Below are 12,092 nucleotides of genomic sequence, written 5' to 3' on the forward strand. Positions count from 1 at the left end.
TTATTCGATTCAAAAATGATCACTATAATGACAGATGATGTACTGAACAACGAACCAAGGGTGGTTAAATTTGAACTAGGCGTCTTCTTTTTATAGCCTTGTAAAGTTGTCCGTTTTATAAATTGAACAGTCCTTAAACTAAATTAACTCACCAGCACAATTGTGATTTTCTGTTTTGGTTAGTTTCTTCTTCACTCTACACTTCTCGCAGATTGCTTCCGTCTTCCATTCTCGGACTACTGTCACTTCTCGGGGGTTCGGCTTTTATACCGACTACTGCACAGTGGTGTGAACAATCCCCTGCCCGTAACATCCGGTATCTCCTTCGGAACTTCCGGTGTTACCTGCCTCAATCTCCAACACCGCCAGATTCGCTACAGCTCGCCGGTGAACCTTGCCATCCGCAGTCTTGACGTCCGCTTGACGAATTCTTCCATCAGACCCTTGAACTACGTCCTGAACTATTCCTCGAACCCAGTTTTTCCTGTTCTTACCGTCTACTACGAACACAAGATCTCCGACTTTCAGCGACTTCCTATCTTCGAACCATTTCGTGCGATGGTTCAGAGAAGGAAGGTATTCTTTCAACCAACGTTCCCACATCTTGTTGGCCAAATACTCTGACCGCTTGAACACGTTGTGCAGAGCTTGTGCGTAGTCCACAGATTCCTCCAGTAGCATATCCGCGCTAGTCACTGTTCCACGTAGAAAATGATTCGGCGTTATAGCTTCTTCATCGGCTGCTTCCTGTGGAATGTATGTCAGCGGTCGGGTATTGATCATATCTTCGGCTTCCGCTAAACTCGTAGACAAGATCTCATCTGTCAGCTTCCGTCCATCGTCGAATGCTTTCAGAGCCCTTTAACGGATCTAACCATCCGTTCCCAGATACCTCCCATGTGCGGAGTACCGGGGGGATTGAAGTGCCACGATGTGACAGCCGATATTAGTTTTTCCGCACACTCTTTATTGATGTTCCGTATAGTCTTCCTAATCACCGCATCTGCTCCTCTGAAGCACGTCGCGTTATCTGAAAAGATTTGCTCTGGAGCGCCACGCTTGCACGCGAATCGTCTGATGGCCATCAAGCATGATTGTGTGCTCAAACTGTGTACCACATCGAGATGCACAGCTCTCACGGCCATACAGGTGAATACTGCAATCCATCTCTTTTCCTTTCTACGCCCAACTGATACTTCGACTGGACCAAGATAGTCAACACCAACTGCACTAAAGGGTCGTAAATGGGGAGTGGTGCGCTGAACTGGTAGCGGCGCCATCATCGGCACACACGGTTTGCAGCGATTTACTTTGCACCACATATACTCCTTCGTCGCCTGTCGGATAGCAGAGCGGGCCTTCGGTATCCAGAACTTTTGCCGCAGTTCATTGAATACGGTCTCTCTGTTTGCATGACCGAACTTGTTGTGGTAATGCAGAATTAGTTTCTTCGTAATGTCATGTCGCCCTGATAGGATGATCGGAAATCGCTTGTCGAAGGGAAGCTCCTCGTTTTTCTCCAACCGACCTCTTACTCTCAGGACGCCTTCTTCATCTAGCACAGGCGATCCGCTTATACGGCTCACCAGGACTCCGTGGTCGATTCTTTGTCAATGCGCTCATCTCGTCGGGAAAGCTGTCGAATTGCGCCTGTCTCCAAAGGATGGTCTCTGCTTTCTGAAGTTCCTCTTGTTGGAGCGGCTTTCTTTCCGCTGAATATTCCACAGTAGTTAGTCGACGTTGGTGCTCCGAACGACGGGAAGTCACGGTAGGCAACCCATTCTTTTTACGCCGGCAATTTGAGACGAAGCGAACTACTGTTGCTGTCACGCGTATCAGCTTTGACCAACTAGAGATGGTTTCCGCTTCAACCACCACATGAAACAGCACAACTCCTCTAACTTCCTCTATAGTTTCTTCGACCGGCTCAGTAGTAGGCCATTGGTCGCTCGGATGGTACAGCATCGATGGACCATGAATCCATTCAGAGTCTTTTTTAACGGAGGACCACGGCCCCACTTCGTGAGTACGTCCGCAATATTCTGCTTCATCGGCACCCATCTCCAGTCTCGCGATCCTGTTATTTCCAAAATTTCCCCAACTCTGAACGCGACGAATTGCTTGAATCTATGTTGGTCTGACTGCAGCCACGACAATACGGTTCGTGAGTCGGTCCAGAGAATGGTTCGATCGATCGGTAGCGAATGCGTTCCGACTATCGTTTGGCTCATTCGGGCTCCCAGGACCGCAGCCATCAATTCGAGTCTCGGGATCGACTGCCGCTTCAGGGGAGCTACTTTTGCCCGAAACATGACCAAGCTGCACCTCACTGTACCAACGATTGTTGACCGCAGATATGCCACGCAACCATAAGCGTGCTCGCTTGCATCTGTGAAGACGTGCAACTCAAGCGATTCTATCGACGAAGACACAGCGTCCCCCAAATAACATCTCGGGATTCGTACGGCCTCCACTTTCGCAAGTAGTTCCGTCCACTGCTTCCACCTACTCCAATTCTGGTCATCGATGTCTTGGTCCCAATCGCATCCACTTCGCCAAAGATGTTGAATGATGACCTTGCCATGAACCGTGAATGGTGATAGCAAGCCTAGTGGATCGAAAAGTCCCATCACACAGCTCAAAACGATTCTCTTCGTGGGCCGCTTATCGTTGTACAGGTACTGTTCAATCTCCTCACGGTGCGAAACGGAAAAGGCGAACATGTCTTGGCCCAGGTCCCAGAATACTCCAAGTACACGTTCGTTGGATGACTGTTTGTTTTGCTGGAAAGCCACCTTTCCCTGTCCAAATGAGCAGTCTTCTCCCAGAGCCGCTAGGACTTCCGGCGAGTTGGACACCCAGTTGGACACGAATGTCAAATCCGCCTCGTTCGTGAATGTACTTCACCTGTTCAGCTCGCTGTATCGCCTCCTCGGTTGTATCGACACTGTCGAAATAGTCGTCGACGTAATGTCGATCTATAATGGCTGCTGCTGCTTCTGGATACTGCACTGCATGGTCTGTCGCATTCCGGTTCTTGATGAACTGTGCTGATGCCGGGGAGCACGTCGAACCAAAGGTAGCGACGTCCATGACATATACTTCCGGCGGTTTGCTGCTATCGTTTCGGAAAAGGAAACGTTGGGCTTGCTTATCTTCATGGATGATCTTTAGTTGGTGATACATCTCTCGGATGTCTCCACCAAAGGCAATTCTCCTTTCGCGAAAGCCAGTGATCACCGATATTAGTGGCACGAGTAGATCGGGCCCCTTCAACAACAGTGAATTTAGCGAAACCCCTTGGACGGATGCCGCTGCGTCCCAGACGAGTCGAACTTTCCCGGGTTTCTTGGGATTTACGACGACATTTAGCGGAAGATACCACACTTTATCACTATCGGTACCGCTCAACACTTCTTCAGTGGCTAGATGAGCATATCCTTTCGTCTGGTACTCTGCAATCTGCTGACGGACGTTTTGGTATAATTCCGGAGACCTTTCCAACTTCCGTTCTAACTGCTTCAAGCGTTTCAATGCCATTGGGTAGCTGTCCGGTAAGCTTACTTCGTCCGTTTTCCAGAGCAGCCCTGTCTCAAAGCGCTGTCCCACTCGCTTCGTAGTACTTTCCATGATCGACCGAGCTCGTTGATCTTCGGCCGACTCTTTCTCCACTTTCACCACAGATTCTTCCAGCGCATAGTGACTCTTTAGAATATCATGGAGTTCTTCATTGGATATTCCGTGGTGGTAGCCGCTAGTCGACGTTGAATCCGCTTGCCGAGGTCCGTAGACAGTCCAACCGAGTTTACAACGTACAGCAATTGGCTCCTTTGTCGTTCCGATCCTCGCTTCTAGTGGAGCAAACGCATGGATATTTTTAATCCCTATTAGTACTCCTGGTCGGCCATTGTAGGATGCGATCGGCAAATCTCGCATATGCTTGTACTGTGCCGACATTTCAACGGCGTCCAACGTTTGGTGTGCTAACATGAGCTTTTCCACCGTGTTAACCGTCTGCATCAGAAATTTCTCGGGATTCCTTCCGCCTACTGCAGAGGTCCACATATTCACGCGACTTGAATTTTTCTCTACGCGGGAAATGTCGGACGTCCAGTTGATAGTGAGCTTCTCCTTTACTCCAGTCAGCCCCAGCCGCTCAGCCAAGCCGTTCTCAATCAGCGTCACCGAGGCACCCTCATCCAGAAATGCAAGTACAGTCAGTGACCTTTCGCCGCAATACAGTTGTACTGGAATCATCCGGAACATCATCGAGCTGCTGGTTCTGATGTGCGCACTCATGCCAACCACACTTACGACCGGATGAAGTAGTGGATTATGCTGTTCTCTGCAGTCATCCACGTTGCACCGAATCTTAAAACGGCACTGTCCGCTGTGATCATTAAGACAAATGTTGCACAGCTTCCATTTGGTCACGACTTTCATTCGATCTGCGTAAGGTAGATCCCTGAAATCCTGGCAGAATCATAGGCGATGATCCTCTCGCTGACACACTCTGCATGGCTTCTGCTTTCTACCTTCTGGAGCAATGGATCCCGATCGACTCACTTCACTGTGGCTATATAACGCGCCTTTCTCTTTTGCTGGTTTGCTTCGTCCGCTGGCACCAGCGGTAGATCTGGCATCCGGCTTGTAATCGAAGCTGACATTTGCCTCGCACGCATCCGATACAATTCCCGCCACGAAATCTGTGAAGGTCCGCAGTGTAACCACCTTCTTCTTCTTCTTGTACTGCACCCACTGACGCTTCTCGCCGTCCGGAAGCTTGCTAACCAGATCCTGGATAAGAATCGGGTTCACCAAGTGAAGTGTGAGTTCCGCCGCTTCTAGATGCTCGCAAAGTTGTTCAACGGCATTTCCGAAGGGGATGAATGTAGCCAACTTGTCGGCTCGCGGAGATTCAAGCTTGCGGACCTTATCCAGATGGCTTTGGAGCAACTGCTCTGGACGCCCGTACAACTGACGGAGTTTGGCGATCACTCTGGGAACCGACTTGGGAAGTAGTAGCTGTCCACGTACAGCCTCCAGCGCTGCGCCTTTCAGGCTGTCTTGGAGTCTCACCAAATTCTCCACTTCCGTATAGCCGCAAGCTTCGTTCGACGCCTGATACGCTCCGAAAAACAGAGGCCGTTCTTCTGGTTTACCAGAGAAGGCAGGGAGCTTTCTTGTGAGTCCACTTCTGGCGGAAAGTTGTGCCTTGCTCGGTCCAGTACGCCGCTGTCCAGTTTGGGAAGCGCTGGTGATCTCCGTTCCACCTTCTTTGCCGAGGGATGATTCTGCGTCACTGCTGTCCGAACTTTCTTCTTCTTCGCTGACATCTTCTTCGCGCTCCGTGAGAAGCTTCAAGTTTGCTTCTGTCAATTTGCTGACTACTGGAGGTTTCGACATTCCGGAGGGTCCCTCTTGTGGCCGGACTGATTCCGGAACATCCTTCTTCTTGCACTCGACGATCTCCGCTTTGTGTAGTTGCTTGTCAACGGCGGACATCCTTTCGCGATATGCTTTCTCCATTTCCTTCATACGGATCAGGTGATCTTCCTTCTCCTGCAGCTCTTTCTGAAGTTGGATTTCCTTTTCTTCGATTTCCTTCTCGCGAAGCAGCCGGTCCTTTTCCAGCTCTTTCTCACGCAGCTCTCGCTCTATTCGCATTCTCCTAGCCTTCAGCGCATTCTTCATCTCCATCTCTTTCTCACGCAGCAATAATTCGGCATCCATCTCTTCTTCCAGACGTATCTTTTCCGCTTCCATTGCTTTGAGTTTTTCTTCGACTGCCGGGGACAGGGCCGGAGGCTGGCAATCGGAGGATTTTTGACTCAGTCGGTCAAACTCCTCAGCGATTTTCTTGGTGCGAGATGCTTTCTTCTGTTTCTGGTACTCCAGAAACACCGCTTGACAGGTAGCCTCCTTGCAGAACCATTTCTTGTCTTTCTTCGGCGCCGTCGTTAATCCAACACAACGGATGTGGAGCCAGCGATCGCATCCGTCGCAGGCTATCATCGCTTCATCTTTGGTTGATGTTTTCCCACAGTCTGCGCAGGGAGTTGTCGTGAGATCCAAGGATTTAGCACTCATCGTGATAGAGGGTACCGAAATCTCGTTATTTGATTTTTGAGATTGTTTGGGTACACTATCTATTTTGCAGCAGCTTTTCGGAGCAGCTCAAAAACTGAAATTTAATTTATTAGCGTTAACAAATATGTTTACATTTGAAATTCTTCCCACTACTCACTCAAATAGTTTCCTCCTTTCTTACGAATCCACCTTCTTCCTTGATCTTACTTGCTCTCCCTCTTGCTTTCTCCTTCTTTAACTTCACTCCTGCTATTCAAACAACTCATTAAACTACGAACGTTCACTGTCTTCAATGAAATACTTACAACTACACCGTACAAAGCAACGCTAGCTTACGGTTTCATCCAATGCTCCGTCTTCCGTGTGGTACAAACTAGGTAAGTTTTCTTGATTATTTATACATTTTCATTAATAATTTCAGGTTTCTTTTTCTACTTACAGGTCACCGACGCAGTTAACTACACCTACGTCTAATTTAGCGCGACCTTCCGTTCGCTAACACAGATAATTTTTTGGAATAAACTAATTTAACTCACCAGCACAATTGTGATTTTCTCTTTTGGTTAGTTTCTTCTTCACTCTACACTTCTCGCAGATTGCTTCCGTCTTCCATTCTCGGACTACTGTCACTTCTCGGGGGTTCGGCTTTTATACCGACTACTGCACAGTGGTGTGAACAGCAGTGGTTGAACTTGTTTATGTTCTTTATCAAAAATTCAGCACTTTTTTCATCAGCAGCTATTCAGTGCTGTAACAAGATACAAAATCAATATTTCCAATTTTTTTAAATGCCAGTTAGTGCTCCTGGTATTATGGATGAATGCTCAATATACTTTATCCTATTTATGCGTAACGTAGAAGTGGCTCAAGACTACGCGCAGCAGTTAGCAGTGGCCCTACCAACGGAAGAGCAGCTTGACGCAGCTACACTTGAAGATGGCTGGAGGGACATCCGATCCGCCATAGGTAGTACCTCGGCTACAGCACTAGGCTTTGCGACTCCGAATCACAGAAACGACTGGTACGACGGCGAACAGTTGAAAAACGAGAAGAATGCAGCATGGGCGAGAATGCTGCAACTCCGTACGAGAGCGAATGAGACACGTTACAAACAGGCGCGGAACAGGCAGAACTCAATCTTCCGGATGAAGAAGCGCCAGCAGGAATAACGAGATCGCGAAGCGATGGAAGAGCTGTACCGCGCTAAGGACACTCGAAAGTTCTACGAGAAGCTGAACCGTTCGCGCAGAGGCTTCGTGCCACAAGCCGACATGTGCCGAGATAATTACGGGAATATTCTGACGAGCGAGCGTGAGGTGGTCGACAGGTGGCGGCAGCATTACGATGAGCACCTCAATGGCGACGTTACAAGTACCGAAGGTGGTGGTAATAGATTTAGGAGTATGTGCACAGGGCGAAAGACTTCCGGCCCCTGACCTCCAAGAGATTGAGGAGGAGGTTGGCCGGTTGAAAAACAACAAAGCCGCTGGGGCAGATCAACTACCAAGCGAACTTCTAAAATACGGTGGAGAAGCACTGGTGATAGCACTACACTGGGTCATTACCAAGATTTGGGAGGAGGAAGTATAACCGGAGGAATGGATGGAAGGTATCGTGTGTCCCATCTGAAAAAAAAAAAAAAAAAAAAAAAAAATCACACTACTGAGCGCTGCCTACAAGGTACTCTCCCAAATTTTATGCCGCCGTCTATCACCGATTGCGAGAGAGTTCGTGGGGCAATACCAGGCTGGATTCATGAGTGAACGCGCTACAACGGACCAGATGTTCGCCATCCGCCAGGTGTTGCAGAAATGCCGCGAATACAACGTGTCCACACATTACTTGTTCATCGATTTCAAATCGGCGTATGATACAATCGATCAAGAACAGCTATGGCAGATTATGCACGAATACGGATTCCCGGATAAACTGATACGATTGATCAAGGCGACGATGGATCGAGTGATGTGCGTAGTTCGAGTATCAGGGACACTCTCGAGTCCCTTCGAATTTCGCAGAGGGTTACGGCAAGGTGATGGTCTTTCGTGCTTGCTGTTCAACATTGCGTTAGAGGGTGTAATAAGGAGAGCGGGGATTAACACGAGGGGTACGATTTTCACGAAGTCCGTTCAGCTGCTTGGTTTCGCTGATGATATTGATATTATTGCTCGTAAATTTGAGACGATGGCGGAAACGTACATCCGACTAAAGAGTGAAGCCAGGCGAATCGGATTAGTCATTAATGTGTCGAAGACAAAGTACATGATGGCAAAGGGCTCTATGGAGGAATCATCGCGCCCGCCACCCCAAATTTATATCGACGGTGATGAAATCGAGGCGGTTGAAGAATTCGTGTACTTGGGCTCAATGGTGACCGCCGACAACGACACCAGCAGAGAAATTCAGAGGCGCATTGTGGCAGGAATTCGTGCTTACTTTGGACTCCGCAAAACTCTACGATCGAATAAAGTTCGCCGTAACATGAAGTTAACTATCTACAAAACGCTGATTCGATCGGTCGTCCTCTATGGGCACGAAACATGGACCCTACGGGCAGAGGACCAACGCACCCTTGGAGTTTTCGAACGGAAGGTGTTGCGTACCATCTACGGTGGAATGCAGATGGAAGACGGGACTTGGAGAAGGCGAATGAACCACGAGCTGCATCAACTGCTAAGAGAACCAACCATCGTCCATACCGCGAAAATCGGGAGGCTACGGTGGGCGGGTCACGTCATCAGGATGTCAGATAGCAACCCGACTAAAATGGTTCTCCGACCGGTACAAGAAGACGTGGAGCGCAGCGGTCTAGGTGAGTCGACCAAGTGGAGGACGATCTGCGGACCCTACGCAGAGTGCGGAACTGGAGACAAACTGCCATGGACCGAGTGGAATGGAGGAGGCTCCCAGCACGGAGGAAGTTAGGCGTTCGACACTGTTAGGCATTTGTTAGTTATGTTGCTCATCGAAAAATTTTCGAGAGCATAAATCATAACCCCGAATTTATGCTGAATGTTCGATTTTTTCGCGCATCATTGACAGTTGAGCAAATGGCAGTGGAAAAAAAACTTTGTTAGTTGCGGCAGCTTAAAAATCGCGTTCGTCGGTCGAGAAAATGAGAAAAATTTGCGCGTCTCAATTAGTTTAACCATTTCAGCCGTTCCGTCATCCAACCCGTCAGTTCCTCGTCGCTGCTGCTGGCCAATAAGTTCGGTTCGTTCTCTTCGCACTGTCGCCGGAACCATGTCCAAAACAGTGTCCGATTCCGTTGAGTTTGGCCTCATCGTGTCGGTGAGTCACTTTAATTTTAATTCAATTTCAATTCAGTTTTAATTATTTAGTTTTAATATAATTTTAATTAAATTTTAATTAAATTTTAATTTAATTTTAATAAAATTTTAATAAAATTTTAATAATATTTTAATAAAATTTTAATAAAATTTTAATAAAATTTTAATAAAATTTTAATAAAATTTTAATAAAATTTTAATAAAATTTTAATAAAATTTTAATAAAATTTTAATAAAATTTTAATAAAATTTTAATAAAATTTTAAAAAAATTTTAAAAAAATTTTAATTAAATTTTAATTAAATTTTAATTAAATTTTAATTAAATTTTAATTAAATTTTAATTAAATTTTAATTAAATTTTAATTAAATTTTAATTAAATTTTAATTAAATTTTAATTAAATTTTAATTAAATTTTAATTAAATTTTAATTAAATTTTAATTAAAATTTAATTAAATTTCAATTAAATTTTAATTAAAATTCAATTAAATTTTAATTAAAATTTAATTAAATTTTAATTAAATTTTAATTAAATTTTAATTGAATTTTAATTGAATTTTAATTAAAATTTAATTAAAATTTAATTAAAATTTAATTAAAATTTAATTAAAATTTAATTAAATTTTAATTTAATTTTAATTTAATTTGAATTTAATTTGAATTTAATTTTAATTTAATTAAAATTTAATTTTAATTTAATTTTAATTTAATTTTAATTTAATTTTAATTTAATTTTAATTTAATTTTAATTTAATTTTAATTTAATTTTAATTTAATTTTAATTTAATTTTAATTTAATTTTAATTTAATTTTAATTTAATTTTAATTTAATTTTAATTTAATTTTAATTTAATTTTAATTTAATTTTAATTTAATTTTAATTTAATTTTAATTTAATTTTAATTTAATTTTAATTTAATTTTAATTTAATTTTAATTTAATTTTAATTTAATTTTAATTTAATTTTAATTTAGTTTTAATTTAATTTTAATTTAATTTTAATTTAATTTTAATTTAATTTTAATTTAATTTTAATTTAATTTTAATTTAATTTTAATTTAATTTTAATTTAATTTTAATTTAATTTTAATTTAATTTTAATTTAATTTTAATTTAATTTTAATTTAATTTTAATTTAATTTTAATTTAATTTTAATTTAATTTTAATTTAATTTTAATTTAATTTTAATTTAATTTTAATTTAATTTTAATTTAATTTTAATTTAATTTTAATTTAATTTTAATTTAATTTTAATTTAATTTTAATTTAATTTTAATTTAATTTTAATTTAATTTTAATTTAATTTTAATTTAATTTTAATTTAATTTTAATTTAATTTTAATTTAATTTTAATTTAATTTTAATTTAATTTTAATTTAATTTTAATTTAATTTTAATTTAATTTTAATTTAATTTTAATTTAATTTTAATTTAATTTTAATTTAATTTTAATTTAATTTTAATTTAATTTTAATTTAATTTTAATTTAATTTTAATTTAATTTTAATTTAATTTTAATTTAATTTTAATTTAATTTTAATTTAATTTTAATTTAATTTTAATTTAATTTTAATTTAATTTTAATTTAATTTTAATTTAATTTTAATTTAATTTTAATTTAATTTTAATTTAATTTTAATTTAATTTTAATTTAATTTTAATTTAATTTTAATTTAATTTTAATTTAATTTTAATTTAATTTTAATTTAATTTTAATTTAATTTTAATTTAATTTTAATTTAATTTTAATTTAATTTTAATTTAATTTTAATTTAATTTTAATTTAATTTTAATTTAATTTTAATTTAATTTTAATTTAATTTTAATTTAATTTTAATTTAATTTTAATTTAATTTTAATTTAATTTTAATTTAATTTTAATTTAATTTTAATTTAATTTTAATTTAATTTTAATTTAATTTTAATTTAATTTTAATTTAATTTTAATTTAATTTTAATTTAATTTTAATTTAATTTTAATTTAATTTTAATTTAATTTTAATTTAATTTTAATTTAATTTTAATTTAATTTTAATTTAATTTTAATTTAATTTTAATTTAATTTTAATTTAATTTTAATTTAATTTTAATTTAATTTTAATTTAATTTTAATTTAATTTTAATTTAATTTTAATTTAATTTTAATTTAATTTTAATTTAATTTTAATTTAATTTTAATTTAATTTTAATTTAATTTTAATTGATTTTAATTTAATTTTAATTTAATTTTAATTTAATTTTAATTTAATTTTAATTTAATTTTAATTTAATTTTAATTTAATTTTAATTTAATTTTAATTTAATTTTAATTTAATTTTAATTTAATTTTAATTTAATTTTAATTTAATTTTAATTTAATTTTAATTTAATTTTAATTTAATTTTAATTTAATTTTAATTTAATTTTAATTTAATTTTAATTTTATTTTAATTTTATTTTAATTTAGTTTTAATTAATTTTAATTTAATTTTAATTTAATTTTAATTTAACTTTAATTTAATTTTAATTTATTTTTAATTAAATTTTAATTTAATTTGATTGAAATTAAAGTTTAAAAACAAATTGGAATTAAAATTAAAATTAAAATTAAAATCAAAATTAAAATTAAAATTAAAACTAAAATTAAAATTAATATTAAAATTAAAATTCAAATAAAAACTAAAATTAAAATTAAAATTAATATTAAAATTAAAATTAAAATTAAAATTAA

The 12,092-nt window shown here is 38.1% G+C and overlaps 2 protein-coding genes and 1 long non-coding RNA gene across 3 annotated transcripts in view; 1 reads left to right on the forward strand and 2 right to left on the reverse strand.

Moving 5' to 3' along the window:
• LOC109406330 (uncharacterized) overlaps positions 1–12,092 on the reverse strand; it is a gene marked incomplete at its 3' end in the record, with an annotated part of 119,088 nt that overhangs the window by 53,177 nt on the left and 53,819 nt on the right.
• On the reverse strand, positions 852–6,090 carry LOC134290537 (uncharacterized). Its single transcript, XM_062857697.1, has 4 exons — positions 4,536–6,090; positions 2,886–4,448; positions 2,020–2,839; positions 852–1,605 (listed from the first exon to the last, which is right to left on the reverse strand). The coding sequence occupies exons 1-4, from the start codon at positions 6,088–6,090 to the stop codon at positions 852–854; spliced, it is 4,692 nt and encodes a 1,563-aa protein (XP_062713681.1).
• On the forward strand, positions 6,178–6,634 carry LOC134291152 (uncharacterized). The gene is made up of 2 exons (XR_009998938.1): positions 6,178–6,467; positions 6,532–6,634. It is a non-coding gene; the product is annotated as an uncharacterized LOC134291152 (long non-coding RNA).

Source organism: Aedes albopictus, chromosome 3 (genome assembly GCF_035046485.1).
Source record: "Aedes albopictus strain Foshan chromosome 3, AalbF5, whole genome shotgun sequence".
Classification (NCBI taxonomy): Eukaryota; Metazoa; Arthropoda; class Insecta; order Diptera; family Culicidae; genus Aedes; species Aedes albopictus.